Raw genomic sequence first — 27,862 nt, 5'->3', positions numbered from 1 at the left:
GCTCGTATGATGTCTGCAATTAATTGTATCCTTAGGTGGGCGGAGGACAGTGGTCTGTCCATCTCGCTTTCGAAATCTCGTTTTACGATTTTATCTCGGAATCCCACTTCATATGTTCCGAATTTCCAAATCAATGGAAATAGTATCCCGTTTGATCCCTACCTTAAAGTCCTAGGTATTTATTTAGACCGTTCTTTAATCTGGAAAAAACAAATTAATCATCTCAGATCTCGTTGCACTTTCACTCTCAATATTTGTCGTTCTCTTCACCATTTTTCCAGAAATATTCCTTGTTCTATTGTGAAACCTATTTTCATTAACATCATTTCAGCTCTTTTAGGATATGGTTCCATAGTATGGTTAAATGCAGCTAAAACTAACCGTTCGAAATTGGATACTATGTATCATTCTGCAATGAGAGCTACCTTGGGCCTACCACTTTCTACTAGAATACTCAAGATGCGTACCATTTTAGCACTCCCCACTCTGGAGGAAATTCTTCTTCTTAGAAATGGAATTGCATGTATTCAGGCTGCTGCTTCTCCTACTCAAGGCTGTGCTGATAACTTCAATTCAATTTTTTCACATATTGCTCCCAAACTGAAAATCAGACTTTCCCAATTTTTCAGTTTCCTTAATTTCTCGTTCTCCCAAACTCTCAGACCAATCTACTCTTTCTATCCTTGGATTTCGAACAAAATTTCGGTTGTCACTGATGACCTGGATTTTCAACAACATAGACATAAGAATATAATCAACATCCTCTTTCAAAATTTCTTGAAATCTTTAGACCGTTCAACGATCATCATCGCTACTGATGCGTCTAAAAATTCTAATGTTGTCTGCGGTGCTTTTTGCCCCTCTACGAATAGTATGAGAGCATGGTGGATTCACTCTCACTCCTCTATATTTACAGGAGAAGCTCTAGCTATCACTATGGGCTTGAGATCATTTATCCCCACCAGGGGCCAACCCGTGGTCCTTTTTTCGGATGCTAAATCAGTTCTTCATGCGATTAATGAATTCTCCAATCACTCTCCCACAGTCATCCACCTCCTTTATTCCCAACTTCTAATGGTTTGTTCTTATACCTGCCATATCTCTTTAATTTGGGTCCCTGCACATTCTGGGATAGATTTGAACGAGTCTATTGACAGCTATGTTCGTTCGCTTTCCTCCTCTCCCAGTCCTTACGTAACGCCGGCTCTTTATCCAGAGGACCTACGATCTATGTTACGACTCTCATTTCGTCAATATACATCTGATTCGCTTAATTCCACTATTCCTGACTTTCAAATTTTCTTCAACTGTTGTAATCAGATTTCTCATCTCTTCTCTAATTCAAAATTTGAACGCCTCTTTTACAAGTTAATCTGTGATAGAGCGCCTCTTAATGCTTACTTGTTTTTCATCAAAAAAGTTAACAGCCCTCTCTGTTCACACTGCCAACTTCCGGAAACTGCGACCCATTTTCTTTTCAACTGCTCCCGCTTCATGCGTCATCGCATTCCATCCTTTTTTGCGTCCTCTCCTCCCATTAAATCTTGGCCTACCTTCATGGCGTCCAACCTCCGTATATCGATTGGTCATTTCGAAAAATTCATTTCGTTAAGTAAAAGATTTATTTAACATTTCTTTCTGGTTTTGAGGTCCTTTCCAACCTAAACACACACTCATCCTGGGACTACATCTCATAACTCACAAAAGTGATCTAGCATCGTCCCCTAGATCTGAAGATTTTCTTTTTCATATCATCCCATTTCCATTCTTTTTGTTTTTGTAGTAATCTACTACTGTTGTTGTTTTGAATTTTCAATTTTCTTTATTTTATTACCTACCTCACACTTCTCTCTCCCAGCCAGGGAATGGTCTCTGCAGCCGATAGCCCTGCTTAATTCAACTGTAACTGTAACTGTAACTGTGTGTTTGTGTATACGTTATGATGATGTGTTGACAAAATAAAGTTATTTAGTGTATATTTTAATTTTTTTTTTAGAAGCTAAACAATATCAGATTGTTATAGAATTCCACAAATTTAAAAATAACAAATGATGACTTGTTATTTAGTTTTTAATAAGTTTTTGTCATTGAATGAATATATATGGACTGAAAAATATATAAAAGGGGAGATTATGATGATCACACATGAAAAGTAATCGAGATAATTACGAGGTTAATCAAATAATTTGTTTCAACTTAAAAACCAGTTCCTCTAATTACCGGCAATCATGGAAATGAGTAGATCATTTGTCGAAGAAATTGATTTCAATGAAATCAAACTGGAAGGAGTAAGTTTGATAGTTCTCATTTGAAATTGTATATTTTATAACTTAAATAACGACAAACAAAGTTTTTACTCTCACTAAGATAATACACATAATTATATGGATACTATCATATAGTATCACTTTTTATTGATACTTTCAGTGGTTGGCATGGACTTTGGCCATCTTTGGAAATTTGCAAAAGCGTCTTATTTAAAATAAGAGTTATTGCACTCAAATCCTACTAATCTGAACTTTTAATCTAACAGCTCGAAAAACAAAACAAAAAAAATTCCCTCTCAGAATAAGAAAAAGACCCAACCCATACACAGTCACCCTGGACATCCTACCTGATCCACCCCTCACAAGTTTGCAATAAATGATGGCAATAGCAATTAAATGCTTTCATAGAAATCCCTCATGAAAAAAAGTCTCTGGCAATAGCCTTGCCATTAGGACACTCTTCCCATGTATATTTTCACTCGGCCATTTGGTATACGTGCGGTAGGAACCAGAGGCATATTTACAGGGTGCTAAGTGGGCTATTTGATGTATAAGTGGCCAAGAAAATTAGAGTAAAATGAGATAAAGGTAGCAGAACCATAAATCGGATTTGCCTAGAGAGTGAGGGACAACTCAGTGAGTGACCAAAAGAGTGAACTAAGTATACGAGCAATGAAAACAGTGTTTCAGTATGTGAGTTACAAAAAGAAAGACTAGGTAAGAGTGATCACAAGAGTAAGCTAGAGATTGTGTAAGCATGAGTTAACAAAACAGTATACAAGCATGTGAGTGACCGATAGAGACACTAGGTCAGTGCACAACCACAAGAGTGATAAAAAAAGAGCCCATGCCAGAGTGACCAAAGAATGATCTAGAGAAAGTGCAAGCATGCGAGTGACCAAAACTGTGCAAGCAAGTGAGCAACCCAGAGAGTGACCTAGTGAACTGTAGATGAAAACATCTTAGAGGGTGTGAAAGCATGTGAGCAACCAAAAGTGTCACTCAGACACAGACATATTTTTTTGTGGGTGGGGGGTTAATTTAGAGGAATAAGTGGGGCCTGTTCCTCATAAGTTTCGGCTCTGGCCAAATATGAATTTTTTAGGTCCTCCCCCCCCCCCCCTATATATAGTCTTTGTGGCAGAGGCATATGCAGGGGAAAGGGGGACTGAACCTAACATGTGAAAGACAGCCAATTTTGGGGCCCTGAAAATTTGTGGGCCCTCTGCAGGTGTCCCATTTCTGCACGTGAGAAGCAAACTTTTGGAATGAGTGGTCAAAACTGTATTACATAGTAGAGTCTCGCTCATCTGACATTAACGGACCGGCAGAACATTGTATAAGTGTAAATACCCGATAATGGGGGGGGGGGGGGTTAAGGAAAAAGCCAATTAAACGTCAAACTATGGTATAATTTTACACATTGCGAACCTAATAATTATGTTTTATAACAAAACAACTCGAAAAATGAACTTGCAGTTACAAAATATATTGAAGTTAAATACAGTGCTTAAAAACTCAGTCCTGTGATGATTTAAAGAATTTTTTTTCATCTCAATTATAAAGTGTATCTATAATTGTTTGTGTTTGATAATCAAGAGTCTGCTGTTCTGTATTTCTGAGTAGTGAAGATATGCATAGTTCTCCAACCATGATTTGAGACTTGGGTAAGTGATATCTATTCTTTTTTAGGAAAAGCAAAATGTGAAAGCTCAATCGCCAACAAAAGATTCTTGATGCACAATTGCTTTATCTAAAAAGGAAAAAAATAAAATCATCCAACATGATGTGACTTATCCAAACCTCATCTTGTGCCTAAAGGACTGTACTCGGGTCAAACTGTTATCTTAGGGGCTGTTCAAGTGTTACGTGAGCAAATTCACGTCAGCCCCCATCAGTAAAAGTAAAAAAAACTGACCCCACTCGTGTCAGCATTGCTCCCTACCTCGTAACGCATATTGGTAGGATCCAAATCGTACGCAGGAGAGGAGGGCATGGGGCTCATTCGCCCCCCCCCCCAGACAAAAAAAATTATTGTTTTATTGCAAAAAATTAACGAAAAAAAACATTTCAAAAGAAAATACCTGTAATAGAAATTAGTTGTAATAACATATAATTTCAATGCTATTTGAAGGGTAAGAAAGAACTCAAATTTTCTCTTTAGGAATGGATTCATTGCGCCCCACCCTATAAGCCATATATGGTAAACCCTCGACCTGCGGACCAAATGTGGCCCTGAAGGTTATCTGATGTAGCTTGCCCCCAAACCCAATTTTGTAAAAATGAACTAAGCAGCACATTTACAAATTGTTTAAATGACTCGTGGCACAATTCCAGAGCATTTTTGTGGCCCGTGGCACATTTTCAGATCAGTGAAGTACGCCTCAAAGATCACTTTCACATTCTAAGATCACTTAAGTAACTCGTGACACAGTTACAGAACACTTAAATGATCCGTGGCACATTTAGAGATCCCTTGAGTGACATGTGGCCCAATTTTAGAGCACTTAAGAGGGGGGCCTCCAGTGCGGTTCTACATCACTCAAATTACCTGCGGAACATTCTCAATTTACTTAAGTGATCCGTGGCATAATTACGGATACTTGAGTGATGCGTGGCACAGTTCCAGAGCACGGGGGCTTAAGTGTGGGGGGTGCATGTGTGGTGTAGTAGTAGTAGGTAGGGCCTCCAAAAAATGGCTCGGGGATCCATGATGTTCTTAAGTCAGCCGCCTCATTGGGCAATTTGCTGTTGTGGCGTTGTATTTGTATATTAATTATACTCTCCCTATTAAGCGCACTTAATAGGGAGAATGTTAGTTCAGGTGCCCAATAAAAGGTTTTTTTCGTTTTTGGCGCACCGAATAAGATGCCATTAAGAATATTTCATATCTTCATAAATTTTGGTTGATTACGTAAGCATCATCCAACCCCCCTTCCCATCAAAAGTCAGCAAATCGAAAACCTCCTCCCTCCCCCATCAATGCTGATGTAATACTTGAATGACCCCCCCCCCTACATGTAAAAAAATCATGTTGAAAAGATGAACTTTGGTAATCCGAATATTTCCTGGTCTCAATTAGTTTGAATTAGTGGGGTTCTATGGTACTGTGAAGGTCCAAGTAGTTTTTCTGAAAAGAATATTCATTTTTACTGAGCTAATCTCATAGCATACGGTTTGGGGATCACCGTTTTAGATACTGATACAATGTTGAAAACAAAAAGAAACCTTGTAATTGAAAGTTATGGGCTAATTGTATGTTAAGCTACTGATAATAGATAATTTATTTTTATTCTTTTATCAACTTTTTGTTTAGGTGGTAGGCAAAGGCAACTTTGGTACAGTGAGAAAAGGCAAATGGCGGAACTTGGATGTTGCAGTCAAGATGATTGAGACTGAGCAAGAGAAAAAAGCTTTCATTGTGGAAGTATGACTTTTCTTAACGATGTGAAATTTATTTTGGTACTTTCCTGTTATAATAGCTTTGGCAAGAAAGAAACTGGACGATTTTTCATTTTAACCAGTCATCCCGCCAGGACAGCATATGTGGTCATGACGATTTTTCGGTCTAATTATTTCACTTTTGAAAATTAATTACTAATTATTTCAACTATCATAATTTTCTTTGTTGATGATTTAAAAACACTCTTAAGAACATGATGAAATCAGTTTCAATGTATTCATAAAAAATTTTAATCAAGAAAATATATTTATTAGCGTCAAACTTTTAAAAAAGAGAAGAAAGTAGAATTAATTGGCCATATGACTGGTTAAATCAGGATTAAAATTGACATTTATTAGCCTTAATTATCAAACAAACCAGTTCCTCTTTCTCTAGAAGGCTGCTTTAACAGGGAAGTGCCTGTTTTTTTTTTCCCCATAAATAAGATGGTTTTTGTCATTGGCAGTCATAAAAAGTGATTTAAAATGATGTGGTGGTATAACCATGGCAGATGGTTAATGGCTCAAGCCATGTAATTTTAACTCTCTATGGTTCATCCCCCATAACGTATTGAAATATATTTTTTTTACAAACACGGATGGAAATAGGTGCTGTTAGCATATTTTTAAATTGAAACAATACATAAACATAGCAATGCAATTAATTAGAGGGGATTTTTTTGATTACCCAAAATTGTTAATTAAGGGTACAATATACAGTTTGCCTTGGCATTACTGTCATCAAAAACAGATAGAATTTCAACTTAGCAAAGTTGAATAGGTCTTTTTCCTTAAATTTTATTTTTGATTCCCTCAGTTTGGTGCGTTTTTATAAATCTCTGAACACGTAAAATTTCAGCATCTCTCAAAAAATGACACCGCCAAGGAATCAACTCTTTTTAGATAAAAAAGTATGGTACTTATATATAACCATATTTTATACTTAAATATGACACTTAAAGATGTAATTTTTAAAAACCGAAAAAAAAAAAAGATTGGTATAATGGAATTTTTGGACCATGTATTTGCCAAGTAGATTCAAATATACGTGGGACCTCATGATGAGTTAAAACAATGTAGTTTTTTTTTAAATTGAATTATACATATAGGATAATTCACCTTGTGGAAATTACACATCCATTTCATCATCATTCATTGATCATACAATATCATTGATTGATAGAAGGTCTTTGATTTTTAAAAAAAGAAAATGTGGCCTAACTATTGCCTTTTTTTTAACATATTATTTTTGAGTAATGTAATTTCAAGATTGAATGAGTTTGCTACAAGGAATTGATTGCTTAACATGATATGTATCATTAATTCTTGCACAGGTTCAGTTGCTATCTCGAGTCAGCCATCCAAATATTGTGAGATTATATGGTGCCTGTACAAAAATGCCAGTAAGTTTTTGTTTTTACATTAATAGTAAATACAGTCGACGTCACTTATTAAAATCATGGATAATGTAATACAAGTACGGGACAGTCCAAATATATCATGGAAAAGAAAATTTGTTTATAGTTATCAGGACTTATATGGTATAAATGTTTTTTGTACATTTTGAAACTAAGGTTGAACCAAACTCTTTTTTCCCCCTGTAAGTTATAATTATCAATCTGCAAGACTACATAGAAAATCAAAAACTCCCTTATCAACAAATATTTCCATACTCAGGTTCAAAATGTCCTATTCAGGCAGTAGTAGACTCTATGATCCATGTAGATATAACGCTTCTGCAATTTCTTATCCTATAGTGAAGACGTGTGAAGTAAAATAAAGTCCCTTTCTTCAGTTCATGGCCAGTTTCTTCCAGCTAACTACATTCACAGTTCCTTGGAAGGAAGACATACCTTCACAAATTGATCTATAGAAATTACTGTATATATACATTATAAAATGTACCATACTGTGTGATACACGTTCGACAGTTCCATTCTAACCTCTTACTATTTCTAAATAGAAAAAGGATTTTAGTTTAAAATAGGGGAAAATCCCATTTTATACCAATTGAAAAAATAAAGTGTGCAATTCAAAATTTTGAAATACCTGTTACGTTGGAAAGAAGAACAGAGTTGTGCCGTTTCCATGTGTCCCATTCAACCAAACAGGACATATGGTCATCATACTTGCAACCAGGATTTTTTTTTGGATGTAGTTATCTATTGTTATCAGAAACCCTGAATCCTGATGTGATCACACTAAGCTGCGTGCACTGTATTTTTATTCATTAAAGAAAGAGAAAAAAAACCCAATTTTTTGCTTCTGCTAATTATTTAACTCAGAAGTTGACATAAGTTTTCGATGAAACATATGTACTATGTATTGTAATTAAAAAAAATGTACCTTCATGAGTTGTCGTTACAAATATCTTATGATACAGTTCAGCTTCCACATACAAGATAGGCATGAAACGTTAATACTAGATAATTTTTTTTAGTTCTGACTCATTCCTTATATATTATTAAAGAGAGAAAAAAAGAGTAAACTAAATTTATATATATATTTGGTTCGAAATCGTCAAATATGGTGTTTGAAGGCACTAAGTGGATACTTAATTTTTCTATTAATTTTCTTGTGTTTACACAGATCTTGTAGAATGTTTCCATTACCACGTTATGGCAAATAAAGCTATATTTGTATGATACCTTAATAGAGCATGTAGTAAATGAGTTTAATATAGAAACAGATTGTATTGTGATAAAAGATAAAGGAAGAAAGGTTCCACTTATATATATATTTTTTACTTGAACAAAATTTTAATCCTTTTTAATTGATTTTAATTGATCCTTCCTTTTAACAATAACAGAATTTGGTATTTTAATTTGTGATATTTTAATTCTTAATAAAATTTAAAAGCTGTGAACTCACAGAATTTATGATTTCATTTAACGTCATAATAGTGAGCTGTCATTTTCTTAATTTTAGGTTTGCCTCGTAATGGAATATGCTGAAGGTGGATCCCTGTATAATGGTACATTCAATTTCTCATTCCATGTTTTTGCACCAGTGCAGTGATACCTTGGTTAATTAAGATAATTTGTTCCAGAATCTCATTCCTAAGCTGAAACCGTCGTTAGCCAAAACAAGATTTCCCATATGTTTCTATGGAAAATTATTTCATTCGTTCCAGATACTGCCCAAAATTTAAAGATATGTTTTATAAAACACCCAAAAAAGCACAAAAAGACAAAACTAAATAATGACACAATTCGATATATGAGAATTTTCATTTTACACTATGTAACTCAGTAGAATTCATTGCTGTCCATCTATGCGGTGGGGGTGGTTCCATTCCCTGACTCATTTATGCAGATGGAAAAGATAAGCTCCTAGAATGTCCAGACCATTCAGTTTAATGCTGAGTTTTACACTGAAAGAACATGTATCTAAACTATATAGTTTGATGTCAAGAATTTTAAATGTGCACCTGAAAATATTTATAAACTTTTTTAGTACATTCTTTCTTAGCTTAATCTTTTGTTTTAAGTGAAATGATTCAAAAATATTATGAAAGAGAAATGGAGATGTATCTGGAAAGTGATTTCGTGAACAAAAATTAATAGGGTTTGAGTGACTAATCCTTGTGTAAAATTTCATATCAGAACGTGATTGTGTTAGGTTAGCATGTACAACCATATCAAGAAAAATATTTGTTAAGCGGATCCGTATTTGTTAGCCAAGGCTGAGAAACCGTGAAAAGAATTTTTGTTAGCTGAAGCGTTCTTTAGCTGAGGTATTGTTTTATTTTGATTTTTGTAGCTGTTGCATGATAAAAGAACTTATAATGTATTATGAGTATTTTGGATACATTGTAAAATGCTCATTTCAATTCACTGTGACATTTTAGCATGTGAAATTGATCTACATACACAAAAAGAGAAACAGTTATACAATTACTTCCGTGAGTTTTTCTTCTTTAATTTCTCTGATTTCTTTTAGTAAACCTTTTTTTTCTTCTTAGTTTTACACTGTTCAAAGGGAGTAGAATACACAGCTGCTCATGCAATGAGCTGGATTCGGCAATGTGCTGTTGGTGTTGCTTATCTCCATAATATGAAGCCTAAACCATTGGTGCATAGAGATCTTAAGCCTCCCAAGTAAGTATATAAAATTCATAAAGAAATTTCCATTATTTAATTAATCATCTAAATATTCTATAATAGGTATTTGAATCTGTAAGGGCTATGGATTTTCATTATTTTCTTTAAAAATTGAAATTCTTAAATTTGCTTTTCAATAGCATTATTTTTTTCATGAATATAGCACAATTGCATCCTAGTATGTGACGTGATTCTCTATATTAAGCACCCATAAAAAATCTACAGGGTACTCAAACCTGGCCCCCACAAAGAGGTGATATATTCAGTCTTACCTATAATAGATAGATTAAAAATTTGTGTGTGTTGGCAAAAACCAGGCTTGGCTATACCTATTATACCCACTCAGAGCGACAAGCCATGATGTGTATTGATGTCTTTGATTTCTATGAAATACTTGTTGATTGCTGTGTATATGTAAACCATGTTAATAAACATGTGAAATTTTTTATGAACTGTTATGATCATATTTTATGTTAATATTTTTTGTTATGAACTGTTACCCACCAATTGATATTGTGTCAAGTTATTGAAAATTGAAATTACTGATTTCAGTTTGTAGAGTAATATATATTGGAAAATATATTACATGTGAGAGGTTATAATTATTTAAGAAATCCATACTTTTAAAAAGTTATTAGAGTTTGGCTGCGTATATTATTGACTTTATATGTATGTGTGAACTTCATGTTTCATGTGCACGGTAAACTTGAAGATAATTTTCTTCTTAATTAATTAATTTTTGAATCTGTGCAATTAAAACAAAAATTTCACAGTTTACTTCTAGTCAATTGTGGAACAGTTTTGAAAATATGTGATTTCGGAACTGCTTGTGATTGCCATACCCTAATGACAAATAATAAAGGAAGTGCCGCTTGGATGGCACCTGAAGTCTTTGAAGGTATATAACTTATGTGATTGAATTTTTTATTAGAAAATTTTTCTAGACAAATTTTTTTATTTTTGTTGATTTTATCGATCTCTTGTAGAACGGTCTGATTTCATTTATGATTGCTTAAACTTTTTTACTGAATGGTGGATAGATATTGCCTTGCTTATTGTAACTGAAACTTATTCATATGCTGTATAGTTTTGCTTGGAATATTGAGACCTTATTTCAAGCGTTTGTTTGAATTTTACATCAGTTCTTTCACAATTGAATTTTTTTTCAACTTGTCATTTTCTCATGGGTTGAATGGTTTTCTTTCAAGTTTCACTAGATTTCTTATACTTTCATGTAGGGCTGGTTCAATCAATAGGGTGAATTAATCAATCAGTTGTTAATTACAATTAAAAAGTTTAGTTGAGTTAATTGAATTGATCAATCTGATTAAAATTTGCATAAAAATTTTCTCATTTATATTGATTTGTTGAATGAAACGAATTAGATGTCTTAAATTATGTACCTTTATATGACATTTTGAATAAGTGACTATATTTTAAAATATTTAAATCAATATTTTGATCAAATTTTTCAGCATGGGGAATTACAAGTTCATTCAACAAAAACTGATGATTTCAGTTTCAAATTGAATTCGATGGGAATTTCAGAAGGTGGGACCAAACTTTATTGTTCCCACTATTACATTAGTTTTTCATATTCTTGGAAGCATTAGCTCCTCTCCTCACATGTACCATTTGGTAGGAGTTTCTATATAGTATGATTGAAAGTAGTTTCAAAATCTGTGACTAACCTTATAAAACTGATAAAAAAAACAAAATTCAAGTTTTGACAAAATATGTGCAGCATATCAAATTGCTCCGATAAGTGAAGTTCCTATATTCGTTTACATCTAGCAAATAGGTGCATGAAATGAATGAGGTATCTTTTTATAGCAGCAATTAATATTATATAGTTATGAAAAATATTTGATCTATAGTTCTATTAATCAATTAAAAATTTTTGATTAAACAGTTCAAAATTTTAGGTGATTCCAGTCCTACTTTTATGCAACTACAGCTCTGATTCAAACAATTAGAATAATTAAAAAAAATGCATTACATGATTACCAAATTATATTTATTTCACTGGAATTAGAATGTTCTCAATTTTCAAACTACATTGAATGATTCTACATGCCTTGTAGAAGAATGTGATAGACAAATAAAAATTGGAACTTTACAAATATTAGAGAAATTGGCATTTCAGAAAAGTCACAAAATTATGATAATCTTACAAAAATTAAAATAAATCACTCACATAAAGGAAACAATGAGTTATTAAACATTTTGTAACATCTCTCTCTTAGCCTTAATAATTTCTTGTAAACGATTTCTCATGTTATTCATTTGTTTTTTAGTCATTTTTACTGATACTATTCCACATGGTCCTCAAACTTGCCAGAAGTTGAGTTTTGTCCTTTGGGGTAAATGTTTGAAGGTATTGCTTCATGACAACCCTAAAAATTCACTGTAGGGCTAGAATCTGGTGAATTCAATGGCCAAGGAATCAACTTCAGATATTTTTCTTTGAGCCAAGGTTGACTTTGAAATATGACAAGATGCACAATCTTTTATTAAGATAAAATCATCATCCAGTAAATCTTCGGCCAACGATAGCATACAGTAGTTCAGAATTTCTTGATACCCATTGGAAATCACTCTTCCTTCTTTGAAATATGACAAGATCCACAATCTTTTAGGAAGATAAAATCATCATCCAGTAAATCTTCGGCCAACGATAGCATACAGTAGTTCAGAATTTCTTGATACCCATCGGAAATCACTCTTCCGTTCAAAATATAAAGCCTCCCTTTGGCTCTTAGCATTGATGCAATGCCATATTAAAACAGAGGTAGCAAACTTCCCTGACCACCTTATGCACTGTTTAGAAATTGCTCCAGGTTTGAGATGCCAAATGCAATTCCGATATTGAGCATCCAAGTTAAACGTGATAACAATATCCTGATCACAGCGGGAGACCCAAAGTACTGATGTCTAAAATATACCATAGTCTAGATTTTATGTATGAGATGATCTAATGCCAAGCTTATACAGTGAAATCTTGATAATAATATTCTACGAACCAAGAAAAATTATCACTAGAGAGGGAATATCCTTATATCGAGAGGCGGTAGTTTAATATTGGACTACAGGCATTTCCAAGCCTTGTGAAAAATTGCTGTAAGAAATTTATATCAAGTATTGTTGTAGAAGATTTATCTTATATCGAGTATTGTTGTAGGAGATTTATTTTATATCGAGTATTGTTGTTGTGAGATTTCACTGTATAGCACAAAATATGTGATCAGTGGTCCAATTTTATTTACCATTTAAATTTGGTTATGAAATATATTTTTTCGAGTAGTATTTATTTAATTTTTAAATTCAGGTTCTCAATACAGTGAGAAGTGTGATATATTTAGCTGGTCAATCATTTTGTGGGAAGTACTTACACGAAAGAAGCCATTCCATGATAATGAATGTGTCAACGCATTTGGAATTATGTGGGGTGTTCATAATGGTAAGTTTATACATAGCATATCAACACATATTAAATTTAAATTCCCTAAATTCAAAAGGTGTTGGGTTGAATTTTATTAAATTTACGCTGATAAAATGTGAAAAAAAGCAAAGACATCAATAATTGTGCTAACTATGTAATTTTTCATGTACATAAAATACGGTGAAAGTCTGATATAACCAGTATGGCTTATAACAAGAATCTCAATATTTCAAGTGATTTGCGATGCACTGTACAATGAGCTAGTGTTAGTCATACTTATCATTTCTAAGTCAGTTATAACGACAGTTCTTCTTTCTATTGTAGTGTTTCTTAACCTGGGAGAGTTTTCAAGGGTGTCTGTGTGCTTGGACAGAAAACAGTATATACTGAAGCATATACTGAATATTATTCTCAGATGGTGTCTGTATCGCCTTTATCTTACTGGCAAAGGGAGGTCCTTGGCCTTCATCTTAATGGCACAAAGGGTCTGTGGAAGACGAAGGGTTAAGAACTGTTTAATCGTGAGCTCTTGTTATAACAGACTTTCAGTGTGTATGAATAACTAATGTTTTTAAATCTATGCAAATGATTTCAAACATTGATAAAAGAAAAGTAAAAAATAAAGCTATGAGAAACAAATGTTAATTGAATCTATTGAAATTCTAATTCTAAATTAAGAACAATTTATGTGAATGACTGAGTATATTTGCTCACGACTCAAACATGTAATCAGCTGGGTTTGATAATTTTGTAGTTCATTTGGCCTGATCATCCAGTTTTTGATCAACCGAACAATGTCTGATTTATACAGAAATGTCTATCTTTTCTGTCTGACATTTCCATTTATCACTGGTCTCCACAAGTTCAGAAATGTGACCAGTCAGCCATTGTATGCATTGCTCTTTTTTATTCAAAGCCCATAAGATTACACATTCTACCCAATATTTCGTCTGCTATCAAATTATTTACAATTTTCATCAATTTCTCTAAGCATTCAGCATTTTCTTTTTTGATATCAAAGGAAATGATACATCGCCTTTGTAATGATTACCCGAGTACAGTTTATTAATTTATTCATGTCAAATGATTATATGGTGGTGTGAATTCTATCCAGCCATGGTATTAACGCTCAATTTTTTTTTTTTTTTTTTCTACAGGCAAAAGGCCACCATTGATAAAAGGTTGTCCAAAGCCTATTGAAAGGCTTATGACAAGGTAATGTAAAAATTTCGTGCAAAGTATTGATGAATTATTTAGAAGGGGGAAACACTGGGGGAAAAAACAGGGGGTTTTATTTGAATTTTAAATGTGTGTTTAAGTTTTTCTATGCTTATTGTGGATTTTTCTTTACCTTAATTCATGGTATTACATAATTTTTAATTCCTTGGTAGTTTTTTATTTAGTATATGGTTCAAACTTTGCAAAATTATGTATTATAGATATATCATTTTATATATATCTATAATACATGTATATGTCATTTAATCTTGATTACCTGTCATCCATGCTACATCTATTGATTTCTATTTTAGTTGTTGGGCTAAAGATCCAAACACTAGGCCATCAATGGCTGAAATTGTTGATGAATTGACAGAACTGTGTAAATATTTCAAAGGAGCTGAGAAGCCTCTCACTTGTTTGAATTATAGAGGTAAGTGTGTGATTGAAAATGTATACAAAAAAGTTTTGTCACATGGTTGCTGTTGTTAAAGAACAGACTTTAGACTCAGAACCCTCATATTGCAATAAACTTTTTACAGTATATATTCTCACCCCAGAGCTTGCAGGCTGAAGGTGGCTCTTGGAGTCACTTGATGTCTGGAGAAACTCAAACCTATTGTAAGAATATGTCACGAATGACTGGCATTTAACAAGAAACAGAGATTCCTTTGTCTAAATTTTTTTTAACTGAACATTCTTCCAACCAGAGTATCCTAGTTGGGACATAGATTTTCCTACTCTGGACGCTAAGCGGTTAATAACATTATATAGTCGAACCAAGATTGGTGCTATTGGGAATCATGATCTTGGCTCTTGTTGTAAAATCTCATTACATTACTTAAAATTTTAAAAAAGAAAACTCCAACACTATTCACATTAGCTGAGCTCTACAATCTTTTGCAAAACCACCTAAGTAGCCTGCAATAGCTAATCAAAATCACTTTGGTGACCAACTAATGTACTCTCCAATAGGTAAGCACCCTAGTGCATAAGTCTCTGTATATAATAATTTTTTTTGGCCACTAGAAAGTGTCTGTTTTTTTCTGATAAAATTTAAATTTTCAATAAAAACAGACATTGCAAGCATTTTAGTATTTTGCAGTGACTAGTTTATCAATGATTATTATCAAAAATTGTCAGCCAGTTAACAAAAACAAGCCAAGCATTAGTGCAGCAATGAAAAGTATGAGAAGATGCTTCTATAAAAATTTAGGTGTAAAAATGCTAAAATTGATCAATGAAAATCGGGATCTTGATTTATGATGATAAATGCACAGTGAAAGTGATGTTCAGACCTGTCTATTAGACACACATTAGCTATCCTATGTTGCACACTATAAAGTATTTATATAACAATTAAATGAGTTTGATATTCAAATGAGAGAAAGAGAGAGAGAAAAAAAGGTTGTTTTGATCATTTCTAATTCAGTAGAGTGTATTTCTGTATTTTCTTTATATTTGATTGTGAATTCTTTATAATCAACAGTGTCTGACTCGGATGAAGATGAAGAAAATATGATATTTGACGACAGTTCGTATAATGATGAAACTAGAAGTAGTGGCTATCGAACCATTCAAACTGTAAATGATTTGGTATGCAAGCTTTTCTTTTTTTTTTCTTCAAAGAGTAAATAGACATTGACAAAACATTTAAGGAAATGTGAAAGAAGTTTGGTCGGTAGAATCAGTGCTAACTTGATCAACGACCACAAAGGAGTTATAGGAAAAGAAATAATAATGTTTTTGCTTAAAAAATATAGGATATTATGTCTTAAAAAATACTCTTATTCAGATACGATAATCTTGTACTAATCTCCTTCAGAGTAGTTCCCTTGAGCTGTCACACACTTCTCCCAATGGTTCTTCCATTATCAGCAGCAGCTCTGGAATGCCTCTTTTGAGGTCTGTGTAGCTGGTCTATCGCATTCTGTATGAAATATTTTCAGAACTGAAATTTTCCACTTGGAGAAAAGCCAGATGTCACATGGGGTCATGTTGAGAGAGTAGGGATCCTGATGAAGCACAGACATGTGTTTATCCAGAAAATTGTGTCAAACGTGACAAGTGGGCAGGTGCACTATTGTGATGGAACTTCTCACTGGCCACAGGTACGGCCATTTGCATCTCACATCATGGAAGGCTACGGAGAACCTCTTAGTACTACTCATTGCTGATGATGGTGCATACTCCTGATGATTCACGACACACTTTGCTTTTTTAACCTCAGGGATGTTGGATGATTCTATTGTGATGACTGTAATTTGGTTTCTGGATCATAAACCTGGGACTCATCGCCAGTGATCACCGTGTTGAGGAAGTTAGGATCACTATTCACAGTCTCCTGCATGTCCTGTGCAATCTCTAAATGGAGTTGCTTTTGCTTGATTGTTAGCAGCTTAGGCACAAACTTTGCTGAGATTCTCTTGATGCCTAAAACCTCAGTCAAAATGGAATGAATGGATCATAGGCTGATGCTTGCCTCGTCTGCAAGTTTCTAATTATGATTCGAGTATCTTCCATTTGGGTCTCCAGGATCCCCATTTGGTCAATAATGATCTTGTATCTGGATGCTGAGAGCTTACCAGAACATGCTTTCATGCTTTACTCTCCACTGATGTGATGCCATCTTTCAAGTGGTTGTACCGCACCTTTACTTGTGTGGTGCCATAACTTTGTCTCAGAAAGCCTGTTGAAAATTTCAGATCGTTTCACTTGGGAATCGCCAAATTTTACATAAAATTTAATGCAGTGTCATTTTGTCAAAAACCAAAAATCTGATGGCACTGACTTGCACTTCTTAACTCATAAGTGGTGTACAGGCAGGAAAAAATCTAAGCATGTGCACTAAGATTGCCTACATACATGCACCAAACCACATCTCCCTAGCTGCATTTGTTTACGCACAAACAATTATGATATGATATTTTCTAGCAAACCTCAAACATAATGGTCAGAGTTGTGAAACAGAAAAATAAAAGATTTCAGATGCTTTAAATCTTCTAAATATTTGTGTGTGTTTTAATACATTAATTTTAACACATTATGGTCATATTATTTTTTGCATGCCCCCTCCCCCTTCCCTAAAGGAGGCAACAAACCAATTGTTTACCGTTGGAGATGCTATGCAAACTTGTCCTCCAGACTTACCCAGTGCGTTTTCCAAAGATGATAAGAAGAGGCACTCTGCAGATTTCAGTCATATCAGTGTAAAGCCTCAACCACATTTAGGTAAATAATGATCTGATTCCACAGCATTTATGCTAGATTTTACTTTTTCTTTTGTATGACATAAAGCAATATCTCTATCTTGATTTGTATTGACACATTGTTTTGTATAGGTCTCCGCTTACAATATTGCATAAATATTTTCTCGGCTACCTCGTTGGGCGTTTTGCCGTGGCATTGTATTTGAATAAATAATAGACTTTAATTGCAGTATTAGTTTAACAAACCTTTCAGTTTGTCTGGCCTAAAAATTTAATTGATTTAGTATGAATCATGTCTTCTGTGCAAGTACTGAGTATATAGCTATATAAATAAATGATTAAATAATTCTTTTAATTTGCTATATAATTTAATTTAACTTATGTATATATATATAAATCAAACAGCTTCATAAAACCTTTGTATATGCACCATAAATCTATATATAAGATGACCTGCCCTGACTGATTCATCATAGTAAAGCTGAAATAGCTAGAGCTATAAATATGAAATTCGATCAGTAGTTTTATTTCATGACGTAAAGACTTACTAAAAAGGAGTTTTCGAAATTCAACCCCTAAAGGGGTCATAAGGGGAGTCTAAAAGTTGTATAGAGGAATGGCACTGAGCTGAAACCACTGAAGCTATAAATATGAAATTTGGTCAGTATTTTCATTTTGTAATGTAGATACCCACTACGGCGGAGATTTTCAAAATTCAACCCTCTAAGGGAGGTTCAAAGGTTATATGGAGCAATTTGCTGAAGCCATAAATATTGAATTTAGTCTGCATTATATTTTATAATGTAGATACCCACTAAAATGGGATTTCTCGAAATTCCACCCCCAAGGAGGTCATGAGGTGTTCAAATGTTATATTGGGGGAGGAGAGATCATTGCCAAATAATTTTCAAATTACCAAATCCATATGAGTGAAGCCATGGGGTAACAGCTAGTAACTACATATATAATTGTAGATTTTATTATGGTATACGACGGTGGTCTTGAACTGTCAGTCTGCAAACCATTTTGTCCAATTCATGTAGCAGTTCATAATCCTAGATTTAACGAATCAAATACTGTCTTGGTATTGGTTTTTATTTGTTTTGTTCACCGGTAGGTCTGCAAATTATTTATCCCATTTCAGCCAGTCTGAAATTATATAATGTTTTTTAACCTGCCCGCAGGTGTAAAATTGGTTGAAGAGCACTGCTATATAGGACATTTTTGCTCCCCATGAAAAATTATTTTTTTCTTTCCCAGCATTGAGATTTTTCTTCATTGAATGTATGTCAATTTTTTTTTTCTGATAAGGACACAGAAGAAGTGGTTCTTATGACTCACATAGTACAAAGTGGTCAACTAATTCCTATCCACCTGTTACAAGTATTACAGAACAAAGTGAGTGTAAAATTTTTCCAGTATTATAATTAGTCATCTTCCTGTCTGCATTTTATACTTATCACTAGAGCCTGGAAGTTCAGGCAAAATGCCATAAATGATTTTTTTTGCCTATTTTCAAACTTTTTTGGTAAAAATGCCTTTTTTTAAATTTCTGTGCCATAAATGCCTATTTTAACACAGTTTTAAGTTTATTAGTGAATTTGAGGCCATAATATGTAAAACTTGGGTATTTTGAGCATTCAGAACTTCGAAGGAATTACTCTTTTCAAACATTCATCAGAGATCCCAATGATGCGCTATAACGCGTCAAATACCCGGAATTTCGGAAAAGGATGTGTAAACATTTTGTTCACGCTTCCTCCGGGACGCGTTCTTTCCTAGTTCTAAGAAGAAAAAGTAGAGAGAAAAACCTCTCCCCAACACTTTTCACCGTAGATCATGATCACGCGACATTGAAAAACTGGTTTTACTACTTTGTACACTGTACTGTTTTGATATACACATGGGTTGTTGAAGAATAAGATGAGGGATCTCTCTAGTTGCTTCCCTAAATGAGGGGACGTGTACAGAAGTTTCAAATTTCAGATTTCTTATTACCCTGCAGATTTTCTCCCTTCCGGTTATATACAGGAAATTACGGTACTTTCACGGCTATCGGCCGGCATTCAAAGACAGCGTCTATACGGTGTAAATTCGCCTTGTTGCTACAATATTGCGAATGCACGTTTTTTTAAATCGTAAAGGATTGGAACACCCGTTCAAATTGTAAAACCTTCCCGATATCGTGGGAAAAAACCGAATCTGTCAAAACTCAACCTTGAATATCCACAGTTTTGTCATCTAGCTGCTATGCGGTAGTCACCGTTTCGCATCGCTAAAATCATGGGTGTGTAAGCAGAATCGGCTTTTGGAGGAGCACAAGTATCTAATTCTTCACAGATAGTATAAAAGAAATTTTATTCCAATATTTTAATTCTCTACAAAAATATTTGTAATTTTTGATCTCCGGGGGGGAAAGGGAGAAATGAATTACTTGATTCACGGATAACTTCTTCTCTTACCCAGAACATGACACACAGCTCAGTCTCAACGAAGAAATATGAGCAGGTGATCAAAGACCTGGGGCACGCTGGAAGAAAATTCATAGAGATACCAATGAATTATGGGGGGGGGGGGGCATAATTTTTTTCAAGATAAATTTTTTTTTTCAAAGGGACCCACTTTCACTCAAAAAGGACCCAGATTTTTCAAATAACCTGGGTCCCGGAACCCAGGTAAATTAGAATCCAGAGGCATCTCTGACTCATTGTTAATTATCATCAGAAAGCCCAACTCCATTTATACACGAACAAGTGATCTGAGAGATTGGTGTTGACATGCATTAACTTTGCTTTGACCAGATGATGTTAAACGTGAATGATTTTGTTTTAGATGAATGCATCTCGTGTTAGAAAAGCAAAGGAAAATTACAAATTTTTGATAATGCAATTGAACGACTGACGTTAGTTGACCCAAAATTGCAAAAAGGAACCACGACATAGCAGTGGTTCAATGTTGACCCAACTTTGGAATAATAATGACAACTTTGACTTCTACAAACAAACTCTTCAACAAATATCCAACTAACGTTGGTCATTCAATTGTATTTCTATTTCTAGAAATTTTTGCTTCCCCACAGGCTTTACATAATATATCTCGCTTAGGCATTAGACTGTGTTGTATGTGTATAGCGGACCAATAGTTGTCCCAATATGTCTTGAATTGATGTCATGGCTCACACAAGGTGGAGTAGGAGCAGACAGGGCTCTGGGGGCCCATGCTGCTTTGATTTTTTACACCATAAATGCACTGCAAACAACCATGACTATTTATTAAACATATATGTTTAGTATTCTATTAAATTAACAAGAGTCGCCCTCAGGGGTGTGTGACAGATGCGGACACACAGGGTCCCGTGCTTGAAGAAATCCAGCATACATGGTAATATAATAAAAAAATTAATTTATCCTTTTTACAAAAGTAGAACAAGGTAGACATGTTTCAACTATAGAAATGATAATGATTATTTCAAATAATTCAACAAATAAACAAGAATTATTCGCAACTCAAAGAAAGAGCCCCACAGATCATTTTCTCTACCGACTCCATATCTGGAAATGGTGGCCCTGGAATTGGCCTAATCCTGAGGGGGTCTAGTAACATTTTATTTTGGATTTGAAATCACAATTTAATTTGGATAATAATGCAGTCACTATAACTATAACAACAGACGGATTAAGTGCAACCAATTTTTCAGCTAGTTTTTGGACCCTTGCTACCTTTGATTTCACTTATTTTTTCTTCCTTCCAAAAATTATAAATGTCTTTTTTTAGTGTCTATTTTAGGCATTTTTAGTATCTAAACTTCCGGGCTCTACTTATCACATTTTGCTACTTTATTTCTTTCCCTTAAAATTTACAAACTTTGAGGAAACAATGATTCTTGTGTGGGCCACAACAATGACTGTTAGAATGTTTACTTAGTTTGCCATGGTTCCCAAACAATTTGTTTCAAATATGTTTACCCTTTTGCAATGCGACAGATATGGAAAACTGACTGAATGAGGAAAAATTGATGTTTCAGGAAAGGAAAATTCATCTCTGTCCTCACAGGGACATGAACCCCGGTCTCTTGTTTGCCGGACGAGTGCTCCACCAACTGAAGCTATGAAGGCAGATAGAACCTCCCCACCTCAGAGCTTATGTATATGCTGAATGGCTCCGTGCAATGGATGGTAGCAGCATTCCGCTAATAGCTCACAGATGACATCAGGACCACCAGATGGCGGCATATGATGAACGACGTCACTCTCCCTTGTTAATATGAAAGATACTACTACTAACCACATATGCACCTCGTCCATATTCCTCTGCGGAACCTCTAACGAATTGGTACATGTTGGAATGTACATGTAGTGAAACCTGACATGAAGTTTGTTTCTGTGTAATGCTTGTTATGTGTAGTGCTGCCATCTGCCACCAGTTTTTCTAACTATGAGTGAAGTGTAATGATTGAATAATTTATTGTTGTAGGACTGTTGCTCTCTGTGGCGAGACTTTTTAATATGACAGATATGGAAAACTGGCTGAGTGAAGAGATGTTGATGTTTTAGGAAAAAAAATTCATCTCTGCCCTCACGGGGACAAGAGGACTTTTTTTGCAATGGTTTATTATTTCTGTAATGTTCCTAGTATATGGTGGAAACCCAGGCAGTGACAGGTGTTTTTTCTAGTTTAAAAGGGATACTTTTGATATGTGTAAAAGAAACATTCGCTACCAAACAGAAAGACTAGACTTTTGTCAAGAAATTTTTCACAGGTACCAAACTCATGTGCAAAGCAATTTCTGCTAGTTTTAAATGTTATTAGGCAATTTTTCATAAGGTGTGGTGTCACAATAATGTAACGTTTCTTCCATATCTATGATACATTAAATTTGAAAGTTAATAATAATAAGTGCTGAATTTGAATGATTATTTTACTGGAATCATTGTTATAAAAAAATTGCATTACTTCCCAATACAGGAAATGAGGATCATATCACTCAAGTTTCTGGTGGAAATTCATACTATTCATTGGATCCCAAACTGCAGGTTAATTATTATTTTTATTGAGTTAGCTATGAGAAAAAATTAACTTATTAGAAAAGAAAGGATCATAAGAACCACTCTACTGCTCAAAAAATAGTAATAATGATTTTAAGTTAGAAAATTTTAATGGTTTTAGGGTGTATTGGGGCTTTTGGTTTGAAAACTGGTGTTTTCATCATTCCAGTTTTTTAGATGCATATGTTTAACATCTCAATGTAATCAGCAGTCACTAATTTTTGAGTCAAATTCGTACTTTCAAAATATTTTATTCACTATATTATTAAATTTTAATCATCATCAGATATCAGTAGTCTATATGTATTGATCTTAAGTTTATTATTGATCACACAGTTTCGATGTGATCTGTATGTTGCTTATATAGGACTTATGGAAATTTAATTTTCACTTTATCTCAAGAACTAGAGCCAATCTGACAAAGCCAATGTCAGATTCGGAATCAGTGCCCAAAAGTCACCCTGAAATCATTGAAATATCTTTAGCAATAAAATCAGTGTTGAGCAGTTATGCAACTCAAGTTGATCATATAAAACTCTTAGGCCAGGATTGCACTATAAAACTTGAAAAATGCAACCAATAAATGCATCAGTTACATTTGAGCAAATGTAACCAATAGGTTTATTGGTTGTTTTTTCAAGTTTTGTAAAAGATATTTTATTGAATTTTTATAGTATAATCCCAGCTTTAAGCCGAGATTGCACTCGGCAATTTAAAAGTTTTCTAAAAATTCTTTTACAAAATTTGAAAAATTCAACCAGTAAGATTATGGGTTACATTTGCTTGAATGTCACCTATGGGCTTTATTTGCTAGATTTTTCAAGTTTTATAAAAGGATTTTATCAAACTTTTCTAGTGTAATCCCAACCTTATACACATATTCAATCAATTTTTAAAAAATGTTAATTATTCTTGAAGAACCTCACGATTGGTTCTGGCAAATCAATCCATTCAATAAACCTAATAAACAATTTCTCTTATCCTGTGATCTAATTTCAGTTTAGTTTATTGGAGTTTGAGAAATTTTAAATAAGCTTTGTTGCTAAAAATCATAAGGTGCTTCCTCTTCACCACCAGAGATAAACATTTTTGAAAAAGCAAATATTAATAAAATAAGTTTTGTGTAAGGAAAAAATATATCCCGTATATATTATTGTTAAACGTTCTCTCTCTTATGTGTTCAGCCTCTACAACCAGTGCAGAATGTTAAAGAATCTGTAGAAATTTTTGAAGAGCATCGCAAACTTGCCGAAGAGTATCTTGAACTCAAAAAAGAGACTTCCATTCTGAAAGAGCGCAAGTGAGTTTATCTGAATTTATTTTCTACTGTTGCAAATAAAAATTTTGAAGCCACAACAAGCAAATTGCCCAAGGTGGCTAGAAAATAGGAAAGGGGAAAAATTAAGAAAGATAAGAAAAAATAGAATGTTGTAGAACCTCTGGAATGGACACTTCCTTTAGCTGATATCTTTAACAGACATTTTGAACTTTACTGAATTAAGTCAACAGGCCTCAAGATATTAACTATCCAGGATACTCCTTGTTTGTGGACAAAATTTTCGGTCCAGTGGGTGTCCCTTATCAGGTCAAACTGTATATATTTCATCTGGAGAAACACCCTCTGTTGTGTATATTGTCTACAGTTAGTTCTATTGATTGCAGTCATTTGGCAAGTGCTGGAAACATATTTATACATCAGAATTTTAACAGTTCTGGTTACTTGTTCATATGTTGTTTATTTCCATACTTTTCTTCTTCTTAATGAATTTGGCTCATATATCAATGGTCTAATTCAAAAAGACAACTCAAAATTCTATGTTTTGAGATACCTGCATTTTAAATATTCACTTTGTATGGAACTGAATGGGAATCCACTCAGATTTAATTATAGTAGGAAGCATATAAGCAGAGTTAGGAGTTGTTGCTGTTGTGTAATATGAAGAGGCATTTTCACCATTCTCATGGCGTGCGTAACTCAAAGATGCTGAGTTATTGCCTTTTTGAACTGGGCCATCCATATATAGTCAAATCTCTTTCTTGAAACAATTTTTTCTCAAACAGTTATATCTCAAAAAAGAAAAAAATTCATGCATTTACTGTACTAAATCAATGCATTTTCACTTTTTTGTCTCAAAGCATTTCCCCAAAAACTCTTTACCTTGAAGGCCAAGCCATGATGGTAGTAAGAAGAAAACACTGATATTCCTTTTTCTTTTTGCACAAACCTGTTCTTTTTTTCTTTTTTGGAGGTGAAAGAAACTGATAAGAAAGGATATTTGTGATGGTAATGCAACCCATTATGATCAGATGCCTCTGCAAAAAAAAAAGTGTAGCACACAGAGGAGAGGGCAACTTCTTGCTTATCACCGGTTCCTTTTGATTGAGTCTGTATCTCCTTATGCTTATAGCACAGGTACGCAAAACTGATAAGCATATTGGGCTTAACTATGAATAAAACTAATGGGTTGGGTCATGGGTAGAGGTTAACGACTGTGATGCCACAGCAATGGATTAGATCTAGTGGTTCACAACCACTAGAATCTAATGATTTGGAAACTCCACAGATTCTCAGAACAATGCTGAAGATGAAATTTAAGAATACTAAGGACATAAGAATTATGCCCATCAACATTAAAAAACATTTGAATCTCAAAATTTCATTTTGACTTGAATAACCAAAATTATTGCTGAATGTATGGCCGACTAGGGTGATGAAAATACAGCAGATGATGATACAAAAGAATTAGATAAAAAAGTGACAGTAAAGAATGCTGAACATGCTGTAAAAATGCATCGTTTTCAGGAGCAAATTGAGAAAATAAGGCCCAAATTATTTACAATTCTTGCTAGTATAGATGAGGTTGTTCTCCACTGGCTCAAAGAGTAACAAATATGCAACAATCTAAGCTTACATTGGCACAGTTTGATCTAATTGGTCCTTGCGCCAATAAAACTAAAATCCAAAAAAAAATCCTAAGCTTCAGGGCTTCCATTCGTCTTACTTTTCGGTAAAATGTCCTGGTTTTGTCCTTTTTTTACCAAATCCTATCTACAAAATTTGTGTAATTGGTTTTAATTGAGCAAGGAATCATAGATAAATTGCTAAACAGTACAAATTTTGTAGACTACAATTAATGATTCTGCCAAAGCAGAAATGGTATCGTTTTCAACCTTTTTTTTGGGGGGGGGGAGGGGGCATTTGGTTTATTAATTTTTCATTTGCTTAGTTTGAGGGTTCAACAAGTAAAGTAGTCATTAAAAATTACTGTCTGGATGAAAAAAATAATTTTATGTTTACTTTCCATGGTCTTGGACAGTAACTAACATTCATCATTCAAAATCATGGTGCATTTGCCTAAGCAGTTGGATACATAGGCCTGTTCTAGGTTTGGTGATTCTTATGCTACCCAATAGCATTTAATTGTCTTCTGTATTTTTAGGGCATGCAGAGGCTTAAACAATGTTTATAACATTCAACAAAGAGCTAGAAATGAAAGTTGCATTTTTCAAAAACGATTACATTGGTATTGAACAGTAAAATGAAAACAAATCCCTTTAAAAAATAGATAGCAACGCAGTAAAACCATCCGGTTCACCTTGACTTATTTACATCTGAGCTTGTAATTTACATTTTTAGCCCTGTGCTTTTGAAAAAGGTCTCGAAAGAGCATCATAATTCACTGCGCATTGTCGAAGAGAGTTGACACACTGGACTGTGGAAGACTCTAAAAAATATATATATATTTTGTGAGGAGGGACACAGAGAAAATAATTATGTGTGGTTGCTAATACTGTTCTGGCCACAAATTGTTTTCGTAACTGTCATTTTTGTCATTTTGCTTTGACCGAAGTCAATCTTATAGGATACTGAAATAGTGGTATGAAAAAAATAATAGTGGAATTTTTTTGGGTTTTTTTTTGTTATGCTATGATTATGTTGTCTAAGCGGGATACCCACCCCCATCATACTTTTTGAGTGGGAGCCCTGTAAGCTTACATATTTTAAATAAAGTATGTAAATAAAAATTGCATTGAACAAAAAAAAATTAAATATACTTCTGAGTATTTACAAGTTACGCAATTGAATATTAATTGTGTAACTTGACAAAAAAAATTTAATAAGCATGTAGTGACATCTAGCATTTCAGTTTCTGTCAATTAAAAATTTTTTTCTTTACATGTTTTTTTCTTACGCAAAAATTTTTACCTCAAAATTTTTGTTGGTCTCATCAGTTTCAAGATAGAGAAATTTGACTGTGTATATATATTTAGAGCTTTTTCCTTTGTTTCAAGAAAATCGGTTTCGATCATAAGTTAGGGTTTAAATAACTGTAATTTCAGAGAATTATTGTATCTTCAGTACACAATTTCTTGATCTTTTATATTTAAAGATCCAAATTGCAAAAGGAATACCAAGAGCAGATGGAGTCAAGTAAATATATTGAAGAATATTTGCAACTGAGAAAAGAGAAGGTAAATATTCTTAGGTTTTGTTACATTTATCATTTATACTGCATATCCAAATATAGTAAAACTTTGAGTTATGAACAATTTGGTTTAACTAATGCTTTACAAGACTGCAAAAATTTTGAACTAATGTTAGGATAGTTTAATTCAGTATACAAGTGTTTTGGATTATGTGCATGTTTATGGAACAAATTATGCTTGTAAACTGATGATTTCATTCTAAGGGAGAAAAAAATGGTTTTTATTCTAGGAAGGCTTATTACAGTTGCGTGATAACTTGAGGCACCAGTTGCAAATGAAAAAGAACTCGCAGCAGAGACAACGATCAGATACTGCTGATTCAAATGATGTGAACAATAATCATAATGGGTCAGGAGAATGGGTTGTTGTGTGAAATAACAGACAGATGCAGCAAATTCTTAAAAGCAATTGATACCTATGAGAGTATAGCTCTGTGTTATGTGATCAAGCTGCTGTACCAAGTACCAGAGACTTTATCCTTCATCTGTCATGTTCATTAAATATTTCTGATTGAGTAAATATCAAACATATATTCAATTAGACTTTATTTTTCAGGTTTGGTTAATTTCAAATCTAAAATTTTGTAATTCGCATAGAATTTTCAGAGTATGTTTTGTTAATGTAAAAATAAAATATAATTTGAAAACTG

General features: G+C 33.7%; 1 protein-coding gene across 1 annotated transcript; it reads left to right on the top strand.

Moving 5' to 3' along the window:
• The first annotated feature begins 1,916 nt into the window (after positions 1-1,916).
• Tak1 (TGF-beta activated kinase 1) lies at positions 1,917-27,862 on the top strand. Its single transcript, XM_089245770.1, has 16 exons — positions 1,917-2,288; positions 5,584-5,694; positions 7,043-7,111; positions 8,637-8,682; positions 9,673-9,808; positions 10,585-10,709; positions 13,140-13,271; positions 14,411-14,468; positions 14,786-14,904; positions 15,961-16,067; positions 17,561-17,702; positions 18,992-19,078; positions 22,646-22,713; positions 23,910-24,025; positions 27,117-27,198; positions 27,443-27,862. Exons 1-16 carry the CDS (start codon positions 2,229-2,231, stop codon positions 27,584-27,586), a joined length of 1,602 nt encoding a protein of 533 aa, XP_089101896.1. The 5' UTR covers positions 1,917-2,228; the 3' UTR covers positions 27,587-27,862.

This window comes from Pholcus phalangioides, unplaced genomic scaffold (assembly GCF_987345545.1).
Source record: "Pholcus phalangioides strain wild (caught in Gottingen) unplaced genomic scaffold, Ppha-v1.0 ptg000016l_1, whole genome shotgun sequence".
Classification (NCBI taxonomy): domain Eukaryota; kingdom Metazoa; phylum Arthropoda; class Arachnida; order Araneae; family Pholcidae; genus Pholcus; species Pholcus phalangioides.
Note: the sequence above shows the minus strand (reverse complement) of the source record. Positions and strands in the feature narration are given on the sequence as shown.

Coding starts and splice junctions, on each gene's coding strand:
- Tak1 (XM_089245770.1), top strand. CDS start 2,229: ATGGAAATGAGTAGATCATTTGTCGAAGAAATTGATTTCAATGAAATC. Junction 5,695..7,042: donor AAAAAGCTTTCATTGTGGAA/GTATGACTTTTC, acceptor ATTCTTGCACAG/GTTCAGTTGCTATCTCGAGT. Junction 10,710..13,139: donor GGCACCTGAAGTCTTTGAAG/GTATATAACTTA, acceptor TTTTAAATTCAG/GTTCTCAATACAGTGAGAAG.